The 26,467-nt window shown below is 55.3% G+C and overlaps 1 protein-coding gene across 1 annotated transcript in view; it reads left to right on the forward strand.

The window, feature by feature from the left end:
• Positions 1-26,467, forward strand: part of LOC119090117 (BMP-binding endothelial regulator protein) — a 48,619-nt gene that overhangs the window by 2,359 nt on the left and 19,793 nt on the right. Inside the window, exons 2-3 of the mRNA XM_037212911.1 lie at positions 13,408-13,492; positions 20,340-20,425. Of these exons, the coding sequence (XP_037068806.1) occupies positions 13,408-13,492; positions 20,340-20,425 (171 nt within the window). The remainder of the gene's footprint in view (positions 1-13,407; positions 13,493-20,339; positions 20,426-26,467) is intronic.

Genomic DNA, 26,467 nt, shown 5'->3' on the forward strand with positions numbered 1-26,467 from the left:
CTGGAGTGTTTGCGTGCGTTTTTGTGGCGTGGCCGCTGCTCTCGGCCGCTGGCCGGCGTTCGGTAGGCACCGCTACCGCCAGAGGCGGGTGCGGAAGTGCCCGAGCGATGCCGCCAGAGGCCTGCCCACGTGTCTGATGGAGTTCAGACTCACCTGCTGCTCCAGGGGAGCGACCGGGGCACTGGCAGACCTCCAGCCGCCTGTTTTTGTGAGACAGTTATTATGACGCAAGCAGTCCGTCAACAGGGAACCCACGAAACGGAACAGGCGTGTGATCAGTCGATGGTGGCCAGTTTGCGGTTTCGGGGCTCGCCAACGGCTGTGTTTGTGGTTTCGAGGCTCACTGGCGTCTGTGTCTGAATTTCCCCGCTTCGATTGGTACGACAGAATGCGACACTAATGACCACGGTATTTATATGCATTGCAAAGTGACAGAAAGGACCAGCGCGAAGATTACCTTCTGCGAGTGACAGACAACGCTCTAACCAGGCAGCAGTGAACGGCTTTGTTGTTTTCCAGCCCATCTATCTATTCTATATATCTACTTATCTATCTATGTGTATATCTATCTATCTACCTATCTATCTATTTATCTATCTATCCATCTATCAAGCCGTGTATATATATATATATATATATGTATATATATGTATATATGTATATATGTACACACACACACACATATATATATATATATATATGTGTATATATATATATATATATATATATATATATATATGTAGATTGGTTGAAAAGCGTGATGCAGTCCTGAACCTACATCCGAAGTATCCATGCATGCGTCTGCCATTTCGCTCCTCATTCATTTCCCTTCGTCCACCCGCTTACTTCCATGCTATCCTCAGAGCACTTCCCGCCAGCTGTTTCTGCTGTGCAAATGGGAGGTGAGCCGGAGCGCGTTCGAAGTTTTCGGACCGGCCGCCGGCCCTCTTCCTTCGCTGTCCCCTGAGCGGTCGCTGACACGGACGGCAATGCGGCACTGCTGTGTGGTTATTGCTGGGACACGATGCAGTAACTGAACTGCCCGTGAATTTGGAAGCTTTAACTGAACTTGCTGTGGCTTATCAAATACTTTCATGCCGAAGAATTTCGTCCGGGCGGGCTTGTGTGCCATGCTTGCAGGGGCTTTACCGACGTTATGAAGTTGTGAGTGTAATCCGGCGTGGTTTATGTGATCCATGTGCAGTTACAGCGCTGTTTTCAGCCAGTACCCAGTAAGCATGTTCGTATGTCATGCAAATAGCTGTAAACGGACTGCTAGATATATAAACTTCCGTTAGACCACTTACAAACGTCTTGCTTCGTCTCCACTTCTCAGTTAAATTTAAGTTTAAGAAGTGAAATCCTAAACGTAGACGAAAAATTTTAAACTTACGAAGTAAAGCCATTAACTTAAGACTTCAACTTAACTTCCCGCAGCTTTAGATTTCAACGTTGTTTAAGCCTCCAATAGTTCCTGCAACGAAGAGCGCGCTTATGGTCACTCGGTCAGCTGGTTACCATGGTCACTCGATAAGAACAAGTCACCGAACTAACATCGTGAACACTCAAGCCACGCGAGCCCACGTGCCGGCTCATCGCAGCCAAAAGTCCGAAGCAGCAGGGAGACGGTCGCTGTGACGAGGGGCCTGTAGCCGTCACGCAGCTGACACCGTAACGAGGGCGGTGCTAGGCCGGAATACTCGCACAGCCGTGACGCCATGCGCTGGTGACAGAGTACAAGCAGCCGACCAGTCTCTGTTTACACCGCTAAATTATCACCCGACATGCTTGGGCCCTGTGGAATGGCATGCAGAGCACGGTTCCATAACCCTGTTCCAGTTACATACCGCCACTCGCCCGGCTGTTTATTTATCCTGCCTGTCTAAATCAAACCAGTGGTGCGGCCGTGCAGACCGGAACTCCAGTGGAGCTGGCGGCCCGTTTGGCGTTAGTCTTGTCGGTCCTTGTCTCCGGCGCGGCGGTGGCGGGGCGAAACGTCGGCTGCGAGCGCCGTACCATCCTTATCGCGACCGTCGCATAGGTCGTCCCTAGCAGGAGCGGGCAGGGTTAACATGCCGTCGTCCGCGGTGTTTACTGACTCGCTTAACTCGCTCATATGTATCCGCGGTGCACGGACCGCGGAGTAGCATGTCGTACAGCTGATCGCGCGGCACCTGAGCGGCCTGCGATGTAGGGGGCAACAGGCAGAACTGGTTTGGATCCCCAGCCACGTCGATCTGGTCGGGCACGAGTCTGCTGATCAAGCTGCGAAGGCAGCCACTTCTGCTGCTGAAGACGCTGCGCGGGTTCCTGCGAGTGGGTGACCTGCACGCGTTAGTCAGGCATTACGTCTCAGCAGAGTGGCAGACGAGGTGGAGTTAGGACAGCACCCAGAAGAAAAACTTAAAGCCGTTTAACCAAGGATGGGTCGTCCACACTTGGTAAAAAGGTGCGGTGAGATGTTCACGGTTGAGCACGCGCTGTTCGTTTCTGTGCTTCTGGGGACCAAGAGGCTGCTCTAGACGCGCAGTAGTCCCGACTTAACTTAGAGGTGAATACCCAGATACTGATGCTACATGACGCACCGCTGTTGTAACTGCACTGTCTGACACCACGCGGCGTGCTGACCTCAACAGCACCATGAAGTCACCGTTAAAGTCAAATATGGCGAGAGCTCAAGCTGGTACAAGTTTTTCAAAAGCAATGAGTTTATCCACCAGGGGTGATCCAAAATGGGGGTGGGTTGCCCCCCCCCCCCTCGTCCATGGAGCCGAAGGATCCAAAACTGACCGAGCGGACGCAGGTTTACGACACAAAGCTCAAGCAATGGGACGACTTCGGACCTCCAGGGGACCAGGAAGGGCCACTAAGGATGGTAAAGGGCCTGCGAGTAGACAAAAAGAGCTCTTAGCCAAGAGGGAGGGTCATGATTAGAGACGCTTTAGAATCCTTTATGGTGTTCAGTGACCCCACGCTGTCAACCGGGGTCATACATGTCTTTCCAGTTACCCTCGATTGCTCGGGGGCCTTCCGCATTGGTCTCGGGATTTTTCATTTGGCCGGAGTGCGCTGTGCCGTCGTCCTGTACGTCCTCTTTAGGCCCATATATGTCCCTGAGGGCCCTACATGTTCCTGAGGGCCCCTTATGTCCCTGAAGCCTTGCATGTCCCTGAGAACCCTCTATGTCAGCCTGGCTGGGCACTCACGATCACCTTGTGACCTACTACACCGGTCTTGGGTACTTTTAACTTGATTGGAGCATCCTACACAGTTCATGAAGGCCCATATGTTCATCTGCCACGTCACTCTCGATCGCTCAGTGTGGAAAAATGATTGCAATATTTCACAAAATTGGCTACTAGCTAATAATGACAAGGGACAGCAAATGGTTTAAGTCGTCACTTGCCATTCATATAGGTGCCAAAGTATGTCATGGCTGATTGCTAGCATTCTACCATAAATTCATAATGAAAACATTACAGTCAAGTCAAACCATTATTAACCTCATTAATGGTGATTTGGTAATTAATTGACTCTCTCTCTCTCTCTCTCTCTCTCTCTTCCCTCTTTCTCCGCCCTCCTCTTTCTATCTCCCTCTCTCTCTCTCTCTCCCTCTTCCCTCTCTCCCGGCGGCCCTGTCGAGCGGTCCATGCGCGGGCCAGTACAGCTGTCGGCTCAAGGTTGCATACCGAGCTGGCACAGCCATTTGGTTTGTAAATTTGGACCCACGAGGCATTGGCAAGGCCGAATTCACCCGCCACAGAGCCTGAATATCGCGACTGCGGCGATAAGCCGAATGCAAGCTTCTCGGTTTTGGTCCTGGCTGATGCAACATGTCTTAGACGAGAGATAGTGGGAAGGAAGGGAAAGAAAAGGTTGGTTGTAGAGGATGATATAGAGGTGTAGAGGAAGAGAAGACAAAGGAAGAGGGAGAGGCGATCAGGAATAGGGCGAGAAAACGGAAGCGAAAAAGGGATACGAGGAATGGGCGGAAAAGAGAGAGAGCACGAAGCAGGAAGAGAGAGAGCGAGAGAGAGGGACAGAGAGGGAGAGAGAGAGAGACAGAGAGGGAGAGAAAGAGAGAGAGGAGAGAGAGAGAGAGAGATGAGGAGAGAGGAGAGAGAGAGAGAGAGAGAGAGAGAGAGAGAGAGAGAGGAGGATGAGAGAGAGAAGAGGAGAGAGAGAGAGAGAGAGAGAGAGAGGAGAGACGAGAGAGAGAGAGAGAGGGAGAGTGAGAGAGGAGAGAGAGAGATTGGCTTCCCCGCGCGCTTCCACTGCCAGTGTTTTAGCTCCGTCTGATGCATGTAGGCTGTCGAGCGGCGCGGCTCCCAGCACGACCATCTACAACCAGACGCGATTTATGTCTCATCATCTGCGACAACAAGGTGAAGTGCGTCCGTGGTCTGCGGGGCGCGACGCCATGTGGCTGGCTCTGACCAGTGGCGGGCTTCACATGGCGTCACCGTCCCCTGCCCCACACTGGCTCAAGCGGGGACAGAGGGTCAGGAATGAACAGAGGGGCATGACTGGACAGAGGGACAGAGGGGCAGGACTGGAAAGAAGGACAAGACTAGGCAGAGGGGCAGGACTGAACAGAGGGGCATGACTAGACAGAGGGGACAGAGGGCAGGACTGGAGAGAGGGGCAGGACTGGACAGCAAGGACGAGGCTAGGCAGAGGGGCAGGACTGAACAGAGGGACGGGAATGGACAGAGAGGCATGGTTGGACAAGGGACAGGCCTGGGCAGGGGACGGACTGGAAAGAAGAGAAAACCGTTTTGAGATGTATCGCTGGAATCTTGATTTCGTGGCATTAAACAACGCGGGTCGAATCTGGTGAATGGGTGTATATCAAACGTGTCTCTTTTTGTAATCGTGACTGTGCCACAGTCATACGTTTACTAAGTTTTGGCGCTTTACTGACACATTGGCACCTGGCGCAGCGTGGATTAGATAGTTTGCATTACAAGTCACGATATATAAAAGTTGCTGGTGCTATATACACATGAAAGTTTTTGGGCTGCTCAGCGCAGTGGCTTAGTCCCACGCGCACAAAAGCCACAACTGTTTTACTTGTAGTTGTGCACTTGGTTCATATGTGGCAGCACCTGTGCCGCGATGAATGAGCACCAGTTCGCGTGATTAAGGCGTTTTTCTGTTGGCAAAATGGCGTGCGTCAAATTGTGCGTGATGCCGTAGAAAGGCGCGTCATATGCAGCACATGCAACAGGTGATCAGACGCGTATCGGGTATTTTATTAAGTGCGGCTGGGGGCGGTACTGTGGGAGATTCGTGTCGCCCAACTTTATAAGGATTCAGATTCCAAAAAGCCTGTGTAAGATTGCATTGCCTAGTGATTTCCTGTTCCGGTACCCTTGAGGGAGCGCTCTCAGGGTTATGGCCCCACCTCTGACGGGACCCCGTACTTTTTGGGCGCGTAGGGTTCCGACACATCAAAAACAAGCCTAAAAACTGAGACCTTTGTATTCTGTCTATGAGAGGTTCCTCTCCCCTCTCCCTCGTTAAGAACACCTGGCTTATCTTGTTGCATGCTCTTCAGATGATTATGTGAAAACGATGCGTTTTAGGCGGTTGGCCACCGCCAAACGACAACCATACAAATCAAAACCATGGAGATTTTAACGCTTGAATTCGTAGCCGCTCCCCGGCGGTGAAATGCTGGCTTCGTCGCACTCGTCACGCGTGACGTGTCCACCAGCTTCGTGTGACAGCTCCCCCGTCACAACCCGTCATCCTGACACATGGCGCAGCGCCAGGAGGCGGCCTCGGCCGGCGCCCCGCAGGGACGGGGTCTCGCCGCCTCCTGAGGTGTCAACAGAGCCGCCGGCGCCGGGCCCGGGTCGTGACATCGACCGGCCGGCGACGGTGTGACTCAGGGGGCTGTGAGCTGGCCGCGCCGCTGACTGTCGGCGGTGCCGCCTGAGTCAGCGGTCGGCGCGCGACGCAGCCGCGGCCCGCCCCCGGCCGAGCTGCTCACGGTCCGCGGAGGTGACACCCCTCCCCCTCCGGCGGCGCCTCGGGGCGGAACTGCCCCAGGGGGAGGGCGGGTCGGTGTTTGGGAGTCGGCGGGAGAGTTTGCCCGTGTCTGCTATTTATGCAGTGGTGAAACCCTGGCCAGTTATATTCTGTCCTGGCGAAAGATCTACAGCCATGTTTCCACCAATCGCGTTGAAGACCACGGCCACTGAGATGCAAGAGTCAATGTCCACGTCATAGCATGTGTCATGCATTCGCCTTTCATAATGCCACCCCGTGACGACGGCACTCATTGAATTGTGACCATTTCGTCTCGTGAAAGGACTGACTTGCGGAGAGGTACCTGGTGTAACATGTGGGATAGGTGCGATTTACACTGCACACGCCGTGTGAAACATTCTGAACGATCAGAGCCTGTGTTCAAGTCCACAGTGTAGACTGAGGCAGCATGGTTATTGCCGGCCGCCGCTGGAGCCTGAGCGGCGCGCGGCCGCCGCCTGTTGGCTGTCGCAGGGCTCGTGCACGACAAAAGCGCCAGGGGCCCCGTCGTCAAATGGGTTAAAGTCACCATGCACCGACGCCAGATCACTAATGACTCAGCTGCTGCACGCTGCCTAGTATGCGGTCACGGAAGTGCCGTGGTCGATAACTTCGGGGTCTCCATGCAAACGAAGTCACCCAGTAATACCGGGATTTCTGGACGGCTGCTGATGTAGTCATGATGTTTAAGCCCAGCGCCGCCTACGCAGGCGCTTACGTACAGCCCTGGAGAATCCCGCGAAGAGACAAGATCCATTCACAGCACTGCTCGGGAAGCGAGCGAGACGCTCACAGCGCCGCGCGCGCGTCCGGGAACCGACCTCAGCTGCCTCGCAGCCCCGCTGCGGACCGCGCGCGAGCTGGGCTGGCTGCGGCGCCGCTCGCGCTGCCGCCGCGGCGCGTCGCGCCGGCCGACTCCGGTGTCGGCGTCGCCGCCGACCGCGCCGGTCCTCGCGCTGCCGCTCGGGCCGGCGGTCTGCTCACGGGAGATTGCGCTATTAATTACGGCGGGCGGCGATGATGAACGCAGCGGCGGGCCGGCGGCGGCGGCGACGAGCGGCCGCCGCGCGTTTAGTGCACAACATGGGGCCTTCAGTGCATAACGGCGCCTGGTCACGAGCTCCGCGCGGCGTCCGCGCCAAATCGGCGGAGACGCCCGGCAGGACTGGCCCGTGCATGCGGTGGCGGTGGCGGCCGCCGCGGGCGCGGGCTTTGTTCGGCGCCGTTCTGCGTGCACGATTCGGGAGACGAGCTGAGGCCGGGCGCCTGGGCCGGCCGCTGATGCCTGCGCGGACGATACCGCACGTCCACTGCCTGCGATGGCCGCCTGGTGACCCTGTCGGTAATGATAGCGTCCGCGGCTGGTTAGCCGGGCCTGAGCGAAGGCATGCAGCCGGCGGACGGAACGGTGACTTCCAGCAGTTATGCAACAGAGCCGGTTGGAACAGCAGGGTGCCTAGAAGTGAGCGTACCGAAATGGTGATACTGTAGCTTCCTCCACCTGTGACTTCCTGATCGTATTGATGAGGGTGGCCGGGGTATCCCAATGTCATATATATATATATATATATATATATATATATATATATATATATATATATATATATTCACCATTCATTTACTCCCCATAGCATGTCATCCACATGAAAAGCGAACTAGGCCATCAGCAGGAGAAGGGCGTGTGAACGCCGATGTCGTATTGCTGCCTTTAATAATTCTACTACGTCAGTCGTGGCTATGATAACAGCCGCTTTTGCCTGTCGTTCTTCCATCGAATCAGCAGGGTGGGCATTACTGTATAAGGGCTCACACATTCCGTACTTCAGCGATCGGTCGACTCAAGTACCATGGTCTCTTCGTGACCTCAACGCGTCAGCATACACGATAATTTGTATGTATACATATACATATATGTGTATATGTATATATGTATGTATATATATACATATATGTGTGTGCTTGTATGCACGTGTAGACTGACTGTGTAGATGGCAACAGAGAGGGCTCCGGTAAGCCAGTCAGGGCGCTTCGGAGCAGGGCAGGAAAAGGCAGCCATCGTACGGCGGTGCTGCCATCTTCTGGGCTTGCCAGTTGTCATTTCGGCTCCATCGAAGGGAATGCCTTATGTCCTATTTGCACGTAACGCATTATGTTGTGCTATCGTCAGCAGAGTCCAATCTACTTACAGGCGAAGTCAGTGTGATAAAACGGTCGCAGCGGTAAAAACGATCCGCGCAGAGTGTATTCACAAGGCCTACATCTATGAAAACGCTGGATAACCGTCAACACACCGAAGCTATCAATCTAGTCGCGTGGATTTTGAAACAGTTAATAAAAAGCACACTGCGTGTGGGGTATAGATATTACTGCCTTACGGCCGGTAGACCAGCTCTCTGTACTACGCAAGCACGCGGCGACTTTGTTCGCAAGTCCTCCAAATATATCTCCGCCGTGAATTTTCTACATCATACTACTGCTCTTTGTGGATGGTGTCTGTTTTTTTTTATAAAGCCCTTGAGCTACCGTGTTTGTTCTGCACGACTCCTTGCACCTTTTGTCACCACTTATGGGCACGGATGCCTTCGCGCGACTCTTCACAGGGTAAGGTTCGACTTAATGTGCCAAGAGCTCCGCGCATTTTTGTAAGCTATTCGATAAAGTGGAGCATACCTCGCTCCCCTCACGCCCAAATCAGGCCATTGCCAGCGCCAATGTGCGGGCGCACAAAAAAACTCCCGCTATTTCTGTGTTCTCCCGCAAGTTCACCTGTGTGTTCCCCTGAAGATTCACCCTGTGCTTCCCTGCAGGCCCGTGTTCAGTGGGTTCGCTCCTGTGATCCTCTGCGGACCTGCACATAATATATTCGCTCCTATGTTTCCCTGTAGACCTGCCCCTGTGTCCCCTGCAGGTCAGCAGCGGTGTTCTCCTGTAGACCTGTCTCTGTGTTCCCTGCAGGCCAGCTGCGGTGTTTCCCTGTAGACCCCTTTCCTCAGTCACCTGTCTCCTGTAGTTCCTGTGTCTGCAGGTCAGCTGCGGTGTTCCTTAGACTGCCTGTGTTCCCCTGAGGCCACCTGCGGGTTCCCTGTAGACCTCCCTTGTCCCCTGCAGGTCACTGCGAGACTGGTTCCCTGCAGGTCAGCAGCGGGTTCTCCTGTTAGACTGTCCTGTTGTCCCTTGCAGGTACAACCACTTGCGGTGTTTCCCTGTAGACGTGCCCCCTGTGGTTCCCCTGCAGGCCAGCTGCGGTGTTCTTCCTGTAGAACCTGCCCTGTGTTCCCCCTGCAGGTCAGCTGCGGTGTTTCCCTGTAGACCTGTCCCTGTGTTCCCTGCAGGTCAGCTGCGGTGTTTCCCTGTAGACCTGCCCCTGTGTCCCCTGCAGGTCAGCTGCGGTGTTCTCCTGTAGACCTGTCCCTGTGTTCTCTGCAGGTCAGCAGCGGTGTTTCCCTGTAGACCTGTCCCTGTGTTCTCTGCAGGTCAGCTGCGGTGTTTCCCTGTAGACCTGCCCCTGTGTTCTCTGCAGGTCAGCTGCGGTGTGTGTCCCCTGCAGGTCAGCTGCGGTGTGTGTCCCCTGCAGGTCAGCTGCGGTGTTCCCCTTTAGTCCTGCCCTTGTGTTCTCCTGCAGGTCGGCTGCGGTGTTACCCTGTAGACCCGCCCCTGTGTTCTCTGCAGGTCAGCTGCGGTGCGTGTCCCCTGCAGGTCAGCTGCGGTGTTCCCCTGTAGTCCTGCCCTTGTGTTCCCCTGCAGGTCGGCGGCAGTGTTCCCCTGCGGTAGCCGGGTCGTGACCAGTCTGTGATTGATCTCTGGCGTTTCTCGGCCGCCGTTCCTGCTGACCGCTCAGCTGTATGCTAATGACCCGGGCCGGCCGAGGCCGCGCGAGGACGCGCCGGCGGCCGCCGGAGACGGTCTCGTGTCGGGGGGGGGGGGGGGGCAGCAAGCGCCGGCGCCTGCCCTACCCTTTCCCCTGCCGCCTTCTGTGGCCGGCGCCGGGTCCGGACACGATTCCGCTCGATAGCGCAGTGTGTGTTGATGGGAGGAATGCCGGCGGTGGGTGGCCCGTGTCGCCACCCGACGTCGCGACGGCGCGCCGGCGCGGACCCCGACAGCGTCTTGCCGACGCCACGGCGGCACGGACCCCGACAGCGTCCTGAGACCCATCAGCGGTACAGGAGCCGCCGAAGATACAGGAGCCGGCTGGCGAGCCGGGTGGTACGGTCAGGACCCGGATGGTACGGGCAGGAGGCGGCTGGTACGGTACGGGAGCCGGCTGATACTGTACAGGAGCTGGATGGTACGTCACAGGAGCCGGCTGGTACGGCACAGGAGCCGGATGCTACGGCACAGGAGTTGGATGGTACGACACGGGAGCCGGCTGATGCGTCACAGGAGCCGGCTGGTACGGCTCAGGAGCCGGCTGGTGGAGCGCAGGAACCGGCTGGTGGAGCGCAGGAACCGGCTGGTGGAGCACAGGAACCGGCTGGTGGAGCACAGGAACCGGCTGGTAGGGCACAGGAGCCGGCTGGTGGAGCACAGGAGCCGGCTGGTACGGCACAGGAGCCAGCTGATGGAGCACAGGAGCCGGCTGGTACGGCACAGGAGCCGGCTGGTGGAGCACAGGAGCCAGCTGGTAGAGCACAGGAGCCGGCTGGTGGAGCACAGGAGCCGGCTGGTACGGCACAGGAGCCGGCTGGTAGACCACAGGGGCCGGCTGGTACGGTACAGGAGCCGGCTGGTACTGTACATGAGCCGGCTGGTACGGCACAGGAGCCGTCTGATGCAACACAGGCCTGGCTGATGCGCCCGCTCGGCATGGTCCTCGCGTATCGATGGCTCCTAATTTTTTGCTTGACTGGGAGGTGTTGGACCGTTGGAGCCGCGGCATTCCGTGCGACTTCGCCGAGTCCGATGTTGTCGGTAGCCTAATTCGTCCAGTATCAGACGGAAGCTTATTGACAGTTCGGGGGCCCTCCTGCAAGGCGCAAGGTCGAATACCAATGATTATTGGTCTTGTGATAGGGTTTGCAGCCTTTTGATAAGAGGCCGTACGTGCGACGTTCGAATCTCGCGACCTTTGAACGACTGTGCTTCAGACCTACCCGTGTAATCCTTGCATGCTATTTAACGCTTTGCGCGCAACGCAGTCCCACGGAATCGACAGTGTTCGACTCAGTCCCATGGGATCGATAGTGTTCGACTCAGTCCCACGGGATCGATAGTGTTCGACTCAGTCCCACGGGATCGATAGTGTTCGAATCAACGTAGGATGTTTTCAGTTCCGATTTGATGCAGTTAGGTCGACGCTAATTTCAGCCGGAGAAGACTGTCCCAGATCCGAAATCATCCGTTACCTCACTGATGATTCACCCAACGTGCTTGGCTCGTGCTCGACCAGACCCATTAAAAGAATCCCTCGAGAGGCAACCCACCTCCCCGCTCCGGGGACATGGTTGATCGTGGCCTGGCTCCCGCGCTCGGGCCCGCTGAGCTCTCCGGGAGCGCACCGCGTGCCGCGCCGCGCTCGTCCGGGATCGTACTGAGATCGGCGCCGTCACCAGAGGCCCGCGTTCGGACCGTGGCGAGCGGCGTGTCCGCCTGCAGCCGCTGTTTGGAGTCGGCAGATACCGGCGTGAATACTGACGTCGTGAGGTCACTCAGGCGGCGATGACGCGAAAACGCCGCGGCGCCTGCAGCGCCTGCGCCGCATTGCGAGCGAGGCGGCACGTCGGCGGGAAGTCGCGCGTGCGTCACAAGCGGGTAGCGTTACCTCCAGCCGTAAACCGAGCGGTCAGCGCCGTCCAGGGAGGCTCCGCTTCAGCGTGCGGACACGTATAGAGGGCTCTCGGCTTTGTGAAATGAAGACGGCCTTGACGTCCTCGGCTTCGTGAAATCAAAACGCAAAACATGCCCATGCCGTACTTAGCTGGCGTCGGACGCTCCACGCAACGCGGTCATTAGTCACTCCCCTACTCACCTGCTGACACGGGACAAGACGAGACACCGGTGTGAGGGGGGGGGGGGCTCTCTCGTCGGCGCCGGCTCCGCGAGCGAGCGGTGGCGGCGGCACCGGGCGCGGCCGGTCACTTTGTCGCGCCGGCCGGCGCAGACAAGACAAATGCGCCCATCCATCATCCACCGACCGGCTGATGACTTTTGGGCCATTATAGCCGGCTATCGGTGGCATCGGTGGTCGGCCACCCAGGGCCGGGGGGCGCCGCGCCGCGAGGGGGCGCGGCGCGGCCCGGCCCGGCCGCCGTCCCGGTCCCGGCCCGGCCAGTCGTTAGTCGCCGGTCGCCCGCCGCCCGGGAGCAACAGGTGCCGGGACCGCCGCCAGCTCTCTCCCCCGAGAGCTGGTGCTGCGAGCTACTGCCGCGATCTGGTGTCGGGACTGGTGCTGGGGTTTAGCTCCGACAGCTGGCGCTGAGGGCTGCTGCTGCTGAAAGCTGGTGCTGGAAGCTGGTGCTGGAAGCTGGTGCTGCCAGCTCGGAAGCTGGCGCTGGGAGACGGCGCTGAGCGGCGCCGCTGTTCGCCGTAACGGGATTTCTCAGGTGGCTGTGGGAGCGCTGGTACGGACTGCCACTCATTCCCACTTTGATTATTCATTATTATTGCTCGTTGTGCATCATTAATAGCCTATCTGTATTATAACTCAAACTGTGCACGGTGATTGCTAGATAGCGTTTCATGAGCCCTAAATACCCAGCAGCCTCCATTACAAGAATACCCGAGCCGATACCCCGTGATTTGGGTCCGCAGATGTTATGAATCGTCATGAATTATTGCAGATAAATGGTCCTCGTTTACCCGGACTGTACCGGCGCGATCCAATCTGCCTCCGCCTGGCACTGTATCGTCCCGCCGCTTGCCTCGAGTGCTCGCGCGCCGGGAGTGGGAGCGGCGGCGCGATTCACTCGGGCCGACAAAGCTGGCGACCCCTGGCAAACGCGGGCGCTTGCAGTTGCCACTGGCCGGACGCCCGTGTACACCTGCCTCATGCGCTTATATTTGTATCGGTGTAATTGTTTGTGGCATCATTGGCAAAGTGTCCATTTTGGGTGAACGTACCATGCTTTTTAGACCATCGGGAACTTAAGGAAAGGGCTTGTTCACGACTTAACCAATGTCGTACTGCTGTGATTTTGATAAGCGCTCTGAGACCAAAATGACAACAATCACGGCGTCATCAGATCTGAATCGGTACCATGATGATCGTCATAAAATATGTCGATCCACATCCGGACCCGTGATGCCTGAAACTGTTTTGAACTCGTCCAGGGCTGTCTAGTGCTCTGAACGATACCTCCCCTCGTTACTCGCGCCGCCGCAACCTGACCCGTGACCTGACCCGTGACCTGACCCGATGGGTGCTGCCGGCAGATGGCCATGCTACGGCTGGTGACAACCGTGCTGCTGCTGACACCGGCCGTCATCGCCTCGGGCCACGGCTACTCCTTCCCCAAAGGTCAGAGGTGCCGCTGGCCGGGCTGCTCCCCGCGGCACGTCAGGTCGGACAGTCCGCTAACTGACTGGAAAACCGGAGGTGCGGGGTTCGGTTCCCCGCGGTGTCCGCCCTGCCTGTCAGCGTGACAGGCAGGCGACCGCTGTATAGCCTCAGCAGCTGAGTGCGTTGTGAAGCTCCAATACGATGATGACGACAGTTCACCAAATGCTGAGGTTGGGTGGTCAAGTGCTCGCGGGAAAGCGGCAAAATGCACAAATTTTGCAAATATATAGAGACCTATGAATTCTGCCAGCGAGACAATTTGTAGAGTATCGCCAACCGTGCCTTGAAAAATCCAACTTGGACCCCGGACGGCCTTAGTGTTAAGGTCGATTGTCGATTTCATAGCACATGAACACGAAATCCGCCAACGAGGCCAAATACATAGGGAAGGGACAAGCATCCTGAGCAAGGTTCAAGGAGATCCGTAGGACAGACCTGGCCATCGACCATGAAAACGGGAGGATGCAGGGAACAGGCAGCGATCCGAACCGTCAAGTACCGTAAACCTGACTGAGCGCCACATGAACAAAGAAGCTACATCTGATCAATACCATGACATGACCTGAGGCGATGTATGACACACAAAAGCTCCAGATGTGTGCAGGTACGAACGCCGTCTGGCAGGGCCTGACCCGGCCGAGACCCCAAACAACCACGCGGTCCAACTTTGAGCTATTCCCAGAATGTAATCGGTGGTCGACCGGCGTATCAATGCTACACACAGACTGCATTAGATGGCCGGCCTCGGCGGCGGAGCGGGCCCGGCAAAAACCCGCCAATTACGGCCGGTCGGCGGGCGGGCGCGGCGGCGGCCGTCCCGACCGTGCGGGCCCATCTCTCTCCTCTGGCCGGGCGGGCGGCGGCCGTCCCGACCGTGCGGGCCCATCTCTCTCCTCTGGCCGGGCGGGCGGCGGCCGTCCCGACCGTGCGGGCCCATCTCTCTCCTCTGGCCGGGCGGGCGGCGGCCGTCCCGACCGTGCGGGCCCATCTCTCTCCTCTGGCCGGGCGGGCGGCGGCCGTCCCGACCGTGCGGGCCCATCTCTCTCCTCTGGCCGGGCGGGCGGCGGCCGTCCCGACCGTGCAGGCCCATCTCTCTCCTCTGGCCGGGCGGGCGGCGCCACACACGCGCACTGATACAACGCGTCGGCAAAAACAGCGCCGCGATGCACGACGGACGCGGTGGGCAGACCGTCAGTCGTTCAGACAGTCCACGGTCCGGGGAGTTAGCTGCTCGGACAGTCCGCGGCCCGGACAGTCAGCGGCCCGGACAGTCAGTGGTCCGGGCAGTCAGCTGTTCGGGCAGTCAGCTGTTCGGGCAATCAGCTGTCCGGATAATCAGCTGTCGAAGCGGTGGATGCAGGCTTCGGGTACTGACAGGAGATCTAAAGCGTCGATCAGCCATGTGACGTGCGACCATCAGATACAGACAACATATCCAGTGATGAAAGTCAGCTATGAGATCCAATGATAACGCCTTGGTACTGAAACTAACATGGTATGAAATTTCTGAGAGATGTGATAGCACCGAACAGAAGTTAAACCTATGCGAGCGTGTTTGCATTTTATAGGTCTTAACACAATGAGATGCATTCAATTTAACCCATAGACCGTGTCATGGTGGTAAATTTGCTACGTCCGAAGATCGCTGTTAACCATTAAGTATAGGTGTGGGAAATGCAGTTCCATTTCCTCCGCATTTCAGCTACCGTTTTGACCATTTTTACGAACACGCTCACGCCACGCGCTGAGAAGCCTGGTATTATGCCGAGTTTCGGCACAAGTCTGTACTGCTCGCCGGCTGCAGCACCCCCTGAGCGAAGAGCTCGGTCCGGCCGCGCCACTATCAGCGCTCGTCACGCATCCGGGCGCGCCGCGTCTGCCGCGCACCACCCGGACGCGTCGCGTCTGTCGCACCACCCGGACGCGCCGCGTCTGCCGCGCACCAGCAGCCCCGCAGCGTCCGGCGACGGCGGCTCCTAACCGCGGGTTGTCGAGTGGTCTGCCTGATTCAAGTACGCAGCGCACAGAGTGGTGGAGGGAACTCTGGAGGTGAACCTGAAATCTCGCAAATGTTGTCGATGTGTGGGATGATAGATTTACGGACGTGGACGATGCCGACAAATGGGGAAGATAAGACTAGAACCTTAGGAAACACAAAAATCCGGGAATTTCTTGTCAAGCTATGGCTATACCAGCGCGGATTTTATCTCATTTGTGAGAAGACATTGGCTACATAACACAGCCCAGATAGGAAGAAGTGAAATGAGCCTATCAATGGTATCCGACCTCTCTTTGAAAGTACCACAGCGCCAGCCTGGAAGAAGAATAACTAGGCCCTCCGCAGTATCGCTTGTCACAAAGTGGAGATCTTAGTAACCGCGGCAAAATTCGCCGCTTACCATTTACTAGCAGAACACCAAGACATCTTCTTAGGCGTTGCATACAACGTTTGAAGGGATACCGGCCCTTTGGAACATGGAAATAAAATGCACTGAATTTCATGTACCCATGAGGACTATGCAGCCGGTAACGTATACCACATAGACAAAAAATGACATCGTTTAGTTGACGTCTGACAATGCATCCACAAAGCAAGCGACGGTCCAGAGGAGTATGCGATAGACTGGCATGACAGCTGTTTGAAAGTGACATCATGATCTTTAACCCGACTATCCTACCAGTGTGATTTGCATTTTCCCGTTAAATACCTCTGCCATTAAGCAGTAAGTCATGCGGCGTCAAGTGTATTTAACATTTGTGAGAACATAACTGATCTGTTCTGTCCCATGTTTTACATCGGCAAGAAGTGTCACTTTTGTAATATGCCTTTTATTTAAATAAGAAACGGGCCGTACGTTGTCAGGTCCCGATGCATGAGAGCTTAGCGGCTCTGAGGGGGAAATCGTCAATCCAAGGTAGTTATAGTTTGGGCGGAGCGGGCAATCTCCGAAAGGCACTTTTCATGGACCCATCTGTCAACAGGCAACGACGCCCGAGGAACCCTATCCCTGTATGAAAGAGTCCCACTGGGCCCATGGAGAACACCTGTTACACACGGACAAAAACGAGATGAATGCTGTAGCGGGGGGTGATTTCGCTCTTTAAAATACGTTGACATGACTTGCGCTTTAAAGTTGCCTGTGCAGACTTGGTAGGAATCGCGTGATCATAAAACAACGAAAAAACAAATTAATAATCTGACGTGTATATGCTGGGAAAAAATTACGTTGTGCGCGTTACCGTATTCCATAATTTTATGGGCTGTTCGTAGGTAATGTTTGGTGTTACATTATGCTATTCTCTGCGCGTAGTGGAATTTAGGTTATGTTATCTTAAGAGTGCCAATGGCTTGCTAAAATGTCGACTTAAGTATGAGACACGTAAGATAAATGCGGTTCACTTGCACTCTTTTCGTGATGATTAGTTTTGCTCCAGTACTCGGCAAGCAAGCAGCTCGGTGGTTGGTACCCCAGGCGCATGTAGTCCTACCCCACCGTTGTCCATTTTCCTTCATCCCATAACCCCGAAACGATCAATTCTGCTCGAAAGGGCTCTAACCCAAGTAACCAGTAACCAGTGTTCACGAGCACGCTACAGCCCGAGGCCGAGCCGCCCGCCGCCACCCGTCAATCATCACCTTATCTCGGATGACTCGTAAGAGTTTCCGCCACGCCGGCAAAAAACCGCTGGCAGACGACTGCGTTTGACGCGGCGGCGTGCTGCGTGAGTCAGAGCTGGCGGCCGGCCGGCGGCGCGCCGGAACAGGTGGCCCGTCCTGTCCTCCGCCGGTCCGACTGCGTGCTTCCGGCCGGCCCGAGCCGACACGGCGGGCCGCAGGCTCGTACCAGTGTCAAGGACGAACCCGCGCCGCGGACCGCAGCAGCCAGCTGCGTCAAGTAAAAGCGCAGTTACCGATCTTTAAGGTGTCCAAGGCTTACTCGTGACTTCAAAAATTGCCCCCGCAACTGTCCCTGAAGCCTATTCGGGTGCGTGACATGTGTATTTGTGGCCAAAAGTTTTGGCGTGTTGTCGGCGGTGTGCACGAAAACCTACATCCCAGGCTATTCAACCAGTGCGATGTCACGGTCTAAATGTGTAGTTCCAAGCCTAAAAACTGACCAACATAAAAAGATGCGGTCTTTTCTCGATGAATCCGGCCGGCGCCTGGAGGTGCGGCGGTCACTTACGACCGGCGCCTGGACATGCCGCGGTCACTGACCGACCGGCGCCTGGAGGCGCGGCGGTCACTGACGACCGGCGCCTGGAGGCGCGGCGGTCACTGACGACCGGCGCCTGGAAGCGCGGCGATCACTGACGACCGGCGCCTGGACATGCGACGGTCACTGACGACCGGCGCCTGGGCATGCCGCGGTCACTGACGACCGGCGCCTGGAGGTGCGGCGGTCACTGACGACTGGCGCCTATAGGCGCGGCGGTCACTGACGACCAGAATCGGCCCGTGGGCTGCCCCCCTCTGGACGGAACTCATGCGCCACAGACCTGTGACCTGACCTGTGTACACTGTGAAACCGCGCCCTGAGCGCTGCGGTGGCGGGTGGCAGCCGCGAAAGGGGCCAGAGGAAGGGGGGGGGGGGGGGGGGCGAGCTGTGTGGGGTCAGACAGGTCTCACCTGGGGTGGAGAGGACGCTATCGTTTGGGGTCGACCGAAGTGGTGATGTTCTCAAGAAAATGGGGGTCACAACTGGGGCTGCAACCCGGATGACAGACCCGCCTTTCCCAGGTACTGTCGCGATGTCACTCACCACATCCACACCCACCCACGCTCACACCACGTCTCCCCCCCCCCCCCCCCCGTCAGTTGGTACAAACCACATGCAATGTCCCGCTTATAGCTGTTGTTGGTTCAAAGTCAACGTTTACCTTCTGTGATACACCAACCCCGGATCCGGTAAACGTCTCGATCCGCAACATTTGTGCTAGATCCTGCATAAAGTATACAGAGGGTAGGCGGTGATCAAAAGCAACAAACAGATTACTACCTGGCCAGTCCTAACAGACCGTCACGCCGCTGCGGAGAAGGCTGAAGCGCCCGGGAAGGACCTGGACCACCTGAGCGCCCCTAGGATGTTGGGAGAACGTCCGGGAAAGCCCGGCGGGAGTGTGGCGGACTGTTCTGCCAGCATCTGGATGAGGTGCGCTACCGGATGACCTATGTTGTATTTGCAATTCTAGTCTGCAGCTGGTTTTCTGACCCCTCTCCTAGCCAGCTGGTTGGGCACTCCATCGTGTGTTTGTGTGGTCACTGCTTTCGGTCGACTGTCTGACCATCGTATCAGCTGACTGGTCGCTCACGTAGCTCTCACTGCCTGTCCTTCCCCATCAGCCTTTTATCTGGCTGGTCCTCGATCCTTCCGGCTGATTATCTGACCGCTGCGTTGAGCCGAGCGCCCGGCCACTCATATCAAACGGCTATCCTGCCACGCCCATCAGTGCCTTATCTAGCTTCTTATTCGGCTCATTACGAGGCCACTCCCCTCAGGTAAATGTCTGGCCGGTTCTGAGAACCTAGTGTGTACGGGGTTTGAGCAGGGGCGCAGTAGGAGGGAGTCTCCCATAGGTTGGTGTTTTTGCTTCAGCATCATAGACGACTTCCTTGGTTCTCTCGTGATGAGAGAATCAAAGAAAAACGTGATGATTCTCTCGTGGTCTCTGGACTCCACCTTCACGTCAAGAAAATCTTGACTGCGGCACCTGGATACGACCCCAGTGTAGTGTTTAGTGCAACGGCAGTTCAAAGTATTTGGGAGTTGATGCAAGTTTAAGTCCCATCAAATGTTTACCTTGGGACTCAGGTTAGCTACTGCGGTGGGCACCAGCCATGTGCTTGCTTCGATTGACATTCTGAATCGAATCAAGAAAGATGCCGCTCTGTATGAATCTCTATGAATCAGCTTCTGTCGTGACTCAGGATGAGATCTGATTCAGCTGTTTTGACTCGAACAATTTGAATCAACACTGACTCATGTTAAGTCAGCGTCAAGTCCTAATGTCGCTAGGAATTTGAAGTTGGAATGACTGATCGTATTCTTTTCTCGCGTTCTTTTTTATCTTATCATTTTTTATATTTCTTGCAAATGATGGAAGCTTGAGAGGACTCCTGCAACGATGCAAGATCATTCAACCTGCAGAATACAGACATAACGATAATGTTGTACCGGCGTTGGTAAAATCTACTGATTGTATTCTGATATCACTGCCTAGATTTTGCATGCAATTGTCGTTCATACTTACCTCAGGCCTCTGAAATGCAAGCTGACTTCGTTCGTGTGACGTTTCATGACACACAAACGCACACACACACAAATATATATATATATATATATATATATATATATATATATATATATACGGCAATAGCCTTTGGTCGTTTGCCTGGCGCATCATATGACGTCAATGTCGATTTTTTCTCTAACGTCTCGCGCGCCGCAGCTGTTAATTGTTTGACATCTCGTGCGGCGCAGCTCTTAGTTGTTTGTTTGACGTCTCAGTGCGGCACAGCTGTTAATTGTTTGACGTCTCGTGTGGCGCAGCTGTTAGTTGTTTGTTTGATGTCTCAGTGTGGCACAGCTGTTAATTATTTGTCTGACGTTTCGTGGGACGCAACTGTTAACTGTTTGTCTGACGTCTCGTGCGGCGTAGCTCTTAATTATTTTTCTGACGTCTCGTGCGGTTCAGCCGTTAATTGTTTGCCTGACGTCTCGTGCGGCATAGCTGTTATTGTTTGTCTGACGTTCCGTGTGGTGTGGCCGCTGATTGCCTGTCTAACAAGCTGCTACCTCGCCAGGTCGGCCGCAGCCCTGCTCCAATGAAGGGGAGAAGGTGGAACTGGGCTTGATCAAGACAAACCCGTGCATTACCTGCAAGTGTCAGGTCAGTGTAGCTTCGTGGCCGAGCCTTCTTCGTGTTTAAGGTCAGGCCAACAGAGGTACGCACAACATACAGCTGCGCTCGTGTTCTGCCTGGTCATCGAAGCCTTCACCTGAAACCGCATGTATCTCAAGCAGTCGTTTGCTTCGACAACAAATAATACGAAGATGGGGCGTTTTATTTGCAAAAAGTTTAAGCGCCTTGGGAACTCCCGTGAGCTCCTCCGAATAACTTTATGACAGCATTATCTTCGGGTTATTTATCGAGTCCTGCCACTTTGCAGTCCTTTGTCGTCGGAGTATCTAACCGGGTGTCATTTATGGCCGGCGAAACATACGGTGGTCGCGTGGCAAATGCGATGTATTTCGGTCCAAAGATAGCGACGTTGGTCCACCGCACCTTGTCTGCTTTAAGCTGAACACCATAGATAAGGCTCACAACGGAAATCGTAATATCTCTCTCGTTGGCAACGCTGCAAACGCTTTCACCAGCGTATCCGACTTAATCAGATGTAATGTGGTCTGGATCGCATCGCACCACTAGAAGCGGCTGTTATTTCCAAGAATGGCACGGTATCGCCGTCGCCCGACCATGGGCCGCCGTCGCCCGACCATGGGCCTCTCTGTCTGTCAACGCCTTGCATGGGTATGAATGGACAGATGCCGAGAAAATACTTGTCCGCGACACTTTTACGACTAGTTACGGCAGCGTTTGAATGGGCCATGCACCGGAAGCCCAATTTCCTTGACATTGTCCGCCGATTTTACCCAGGAACTTTTCATCCGATTCCGTTCAGTATCCCACTTTTCATCCGACGCCGTTCAGTACACCACTTTAAATCCATGCGGCTGCAGCGAGGTCTTTGAGAACACAAACGCGCAGGAGGAATGAATGCGCGTCGTGCAGAAAGTCTGCAGGCGGCGAGCGGAAACATTGCCCCGTGATTTCCGGTGCGGGGCCGCACCTGGCCAGCTGAGGTGAAGGAATGTTCCGAGCTGGGCCGAGCGCCCCACGGCAGGGGTACTGAAACGTGACACCCGAATACTTTATCGCGGGCTGATCGATTACACCGGCCGCGAGCAGTGTCAATCACATGTGTTGAGCAAGGAAAAAACTGCTCTATGACATGCCGACGGCGTGATGTGGCAGTTGACATTATATGGGGTCGTGCAACATGAGTGGTTATGCACACCATTGTTTGAAAAACGTCTCATGCCGATTTCTAATGAACGTCTTTGCATTGGTATATACAGTTCAGGCTTAAGTCAATCAAATTATCAAAAATTTGCGCATTATACACACACACATGTATATATATATATATATATATATATATATATATATATATATATATATATACAAAGAGAGAGAATATATGTATGTATCTATATGCATACGTATGTGTATATAAACGTATCAATAAGTATAAATCGCTTATAAGAAATGACCGCAGGTGGGGGCGCAGTCGACAATCGTTGACGGATCCATAGAAATGAATCAAGATACACATTAAGAAAACGGAATTTGTTTTCTGTTTGTATATGTGCTTGGTACGCCTTTGACGCGTTGAATTTTATGTGGGGGGGAAGGCAAGCCAAATATTGTGGGTATGCCCTGAACAGATGCCAAACTTCACCCATATGTCGGTACGCGTATGCATGCGCGCGACTGCATTATGCTGATACAAATCCAGAACAACATGCGCAGGTAGCATGTATCGCAGGGAGGTTAACCGCGAGGCACTAAATGGTTAGGCCTGGGCATATAGCTCGAGTGCAAGACACAAACTCCTGGTCGGTGGGGCGCAGCTAGTCCGCAAACCCTCTAGCCTTATCGCTGTTTCGGCGCGCGCTTCCACCGCTCCGTGGTTGCACTGTCGCACGCGATCTCGAGCCCCATAATTCGATACTTGTGCAGTCATGCAATACACGGTCTCATGTGGCATGATGCCACGGTCCCATGACTTCAGTGCATGACAGCGCAACGGTTTCATGCTCCTGCGTTCTTTGGTCCGTTTCGGGTTCATTCACTTGTTCATCCTTTATTGATCCGTTGCTGCGCTGTCCTCGGTGACCGTGACCCCGTAACGACATGGGTCGTGCTCACGATGGTCCCCGCGCCGTGATCCGAAGGCACACTGTCTCATGACACATAGTTTCACAATTCGACGATCCACGATTCAGAGGCTGCGACCCATCACACAGTCCCGTGCTCCGCTGTACCGCAGCGCGCGGTCCGAGGCGGCACTGACTCACTGTGCCGAGGTCCCGTCGGCGGCCGCGTGCCGAGGTCCCGTCGGCGGCCACCCGTGCCGAGGTCCCGTCGGCTGCCGCCCGTGCCGAGGTCCCGTCGGCGGCCGTCCGTGCCGAGGTCCCGTCGGCGGCCGTCCGTGTCGAGGTCCGGGTCGGGCTGGTCTCCTGTGGCCAGCTGCAGTCTCCGCAGGCGGAGGCGCGCTCTCCCCGCCGCCTCCTCTGCCGCCGCCGCGCCCGTGCGCACCGCCGCGCCGCGATGCGCCCCATGACGCCCGCCGCCTGACTCCTGCCGGACACCGGCACGCGCCACGCCTGCCGCTCAGGCGTGACTGCTCTGAGGACTGGCACGGCCTGGGCGTCATGTTAGCGTCGCCCGATTCCTGGGGGAATGTCGAGCAGAGGGCATACATGCATACATGCGGACACGTTTTGCAGATTTTAAGGTCTTACGCAGCATCTTTGTGGCTTCACGAACGCTCGTCTTTAAGGTTAGGTGAAGCGCCTGGAGTGGAATTAAAGGCGAGCCGCAAAGGTGCAGCAGCGTCGGAGGATGCAGCAGACGAATGGTCGATTCGAACTGACAGACGCCCCAGTTAACAGTCAAACAGGACACATGAAGTCTGGATGCGTCGCGTGACAACAGAGCCGTTCCCGTCTAGTCTCGGGTTTTGACGGATTGATCGGTTCTGATCAAACTCTGACCTTTGTGGCCAGATGTGACCCTTTGAATGTTATCTGAATGAAGCCTCAATAACACATACTTCACGACTTTGGAAGGTCTTTTTTACATATTCCCTTCATTGATGTGATTTGTTTAGGCCTAACACAGCCATAGCGGCCAACACAATAATTTTTTTTCGCTGGTCTGACCTCGTATGACATAGTATAGGTCAAATGTGTCCGACTAGTAATTATCAGATGGAGTTCTCCAAGAACTACTCAGCGCCGTCTTCTGCATTGCCACAGCATGATTAGGTCTTGATATATGATTAGTAATTTCTATTAGGCTCATTCAATCATTTTGATCTGATCTGACTAGCCAAAGGTCACACTTCCCATCATTCAGGTGCACTTATCTGGTGCAGTCTGGCAATGGATTTCCAATGGGAATGGATGGCAATGGATTTCCGTTTTCCTCGTGACTCTAACTTACTTAGTGTTTGAGATCTTAGGGACATCTGAGGCCCCTTGCAGGACGAAGTCGAAAATATTTCGTAGGGCAAGGGTTAAACCACCTAGCAAAAGGATCTTGATCATGCCTTTTCTCGAAATGATGTGAACGAAAGAAACACATAGCAAAGTGTATTGAATGTCTATGCTAAGAAAATTAGCTTCCCTGTCCGATTTCTTCAAGTGCTGAATAAGATCGTTTTTCAACTTGCTGTCCACGATGAAGCACTCCGGCACGAAACGTGTTGGATCGGCTCCGACCACGTCTTTATATATCTATATATCTATATATATATATATATATATATATATATATGTATATATATATATGCCATTCGCCAATGCAGACAGAGGTATCCCATTACTTGAGTTCAATAGGATTGTCGGTGTTTGTGATTCAATCTGATCTTCGGGCATCAGATGTTTGAGAATTTAATGTGAGAATGTTCTCTTGTAGTGTACTTGGAGTTTGACATTTTGACAGCTATTCACGACATTTTATTAAAGAAATGTTCCATTCATTCCTCAAATATGCTTTTAAACTAGGCGGGCAATCCGTCTGTGCCCGGGGATCATAACTAGCAATCGCTTGTAGATTTCGGTAAGTACTTCCAATGCCGGTGTATTGTACAACTTACCTTTCTGCCTTCAAGGTACCTCTTTCATGCTGACGCCATCAACAAAGTCCTCGGCATTTTTCCGTCTTGCGATATGCATATTTATCCAAATTGCTATGCCCGATCCATGGATGTACCCGTTCAGTATGGATACCGGCGGGGTCGTCCAGTCCATGAAGTCCTCTAAGGGCACGACAACGTCGCAAAAGACGCGGGATATCGCTTGTCAAACTCCATGGAATGTCGGTCGACATACCCGTTGACATGTATCAAACGGGTCATGAACGGCAACGTCACCCCGCAAAAAATATTCATCCTCCGCATTTGATCGGAGGGATGTAAAAATCCTGAGAACTCCGCTACCGAAAACAAGCACGAGCACCCTCTGCGGCTGCCTCCGTTCAGCCAGGGCTGAACCTAAGACCGGACGAGGATTGATGGGATTGTGAGCAGCCACTGCCCTTGTCCATCTCAAATTGCCTCGCTTCGCTGCACTCTCTAGTTGACCTGCGACCAGAGTGTCGTTACACCCACCGTGCAGGGGCTCTGGCCGGCGCTCTCACGGTTGCGCCCGTGGTCCCGACGGCTGTGACGGACAAACCGTTCCGCTGATTGGTCGGCGCCGGGGATGGGGCGCGCCCCGGGCGGCCGTGCGGCCCCGGCCGCCCGCCGCCGCCGGCGCTGGTTAGCTGCGGCGACAGCGCGGACGACAGGGGACAGATCGCTGCCGTGGGAACGTGCCATTAGTGGGCCGACGGCGGCCGCGCTGCGGCGGCCCGAGGCCAGGGTCGGCCGGTTGTCGCGGGAACGGCGTTCGGTGTCCGCGCCGGCCCGGCCCGGCTCCCAGACTCCGCCTACGCCGCGGCGGGCGCCGGCGCGTGCGGTCGGCGATCGGTCGGCGCACTTGCCGCGTCACTGCCGCCGTCGTCGGTGTCAGACATCACCTCTGCGGCATCTTTCGGGCTCCATGATCGCGGTTGTCACGTTACTCATCCGCGCAAGTAGCTGCTTCGGTCATGAGCGTGTCAGCGTCTTGTGACGATTGTCGCCGTTATGGGATCAGTGAATAATTGTCAATTTCCAAGTTGGAACTGGCACGTTAAAGTATGTAATAGAATATCGGAGACGTTTTCTCCGGTTCCATTCCTCCCCGCTTACCCACCGGTTGCGTGTGATTGATCGACTTCCACTGATTGGGTGCAAAGTCGGCTTTGCTTCATCACAATCGATTGAAATCGGGATTGTAGGCTTTCGGCGAAGGAGATGCATAGTTTCTGCAGGTGAATACAATCAGCTCATTCCCTTCTGCATGCCGCGCCATGACTGAGACATCCCTTCAAATAAATTACAGCCGTCGTGTCTGTACTCCGGAGCCAAACTTCATTAATCATATCTCCATTGTCAATCTGCCTCGGTCGGCTGGCATCGGCGGTTTTTGCGCTCGCCGGCAGGCCGTGATGTCACTTATGTTCCGCCTGTTTTGACTGATGGTGGCACACAGCTGAACGGCCCTCTACGCCCCGAGAAGTGATCGAATAGGGATTGGTGCATCACCTGTTGGCAGCCGGCCATTCGTATTCGGAGCGGCCAAGCGGCCCTGCCAACTGCGCGGGCCCCGGCTTCATAGATCAATGAGCAGCGGGCGAGGCCGAAGCCCCCCGCCAGCCCAGCGGCGGCAACGCCCGCCGGCGCTGGAGCTCCTCGCCCGTCTGGGGCACTCTGGAACTCACAGCCGGTCCAGGGCACTCTGGAACTCAAAGCCGGTCCGGGGCACTCTGGAACTCGCAGGCCGGTCCAGGGCACTCTGGAATCATAGCCCGTTCCGGGGCACTCTGGAATTCACAAGCCGGTTCAGGCACTCTGGAAACTCGCAGCCGGTCCAGGCACTCTGGAACTCGCGGCCGGTACAGGGCACTCTGGAACTCACAGCCCGTCTGGGGGCACCTCTGAAACTCACGGACCGCAGGGGCACTCTGGAACCACCCGGTCCCACTCACAGCCGGTCC

Source organism: Pollicipes pollicipes, unplaced genomic scaffold (genome assembly GCF_011947565.3).
Source record: "Pollicipes pollicipes isolate AB1234 unplaced genomic scaffold, Ppol_2.1 Scaffold_3087;HRSCAF=3621_pilon_pilon_pilon, whole genome shotgun sequence".
In the NCBI taxonomy this organism is placed as follows: Eukaryota; Metazoa; Arthropoda; class Thecostraca; order Pollicipedomorpha; family Pollicipedidae; genus Pollicipes; species Pollicipes pollicipes.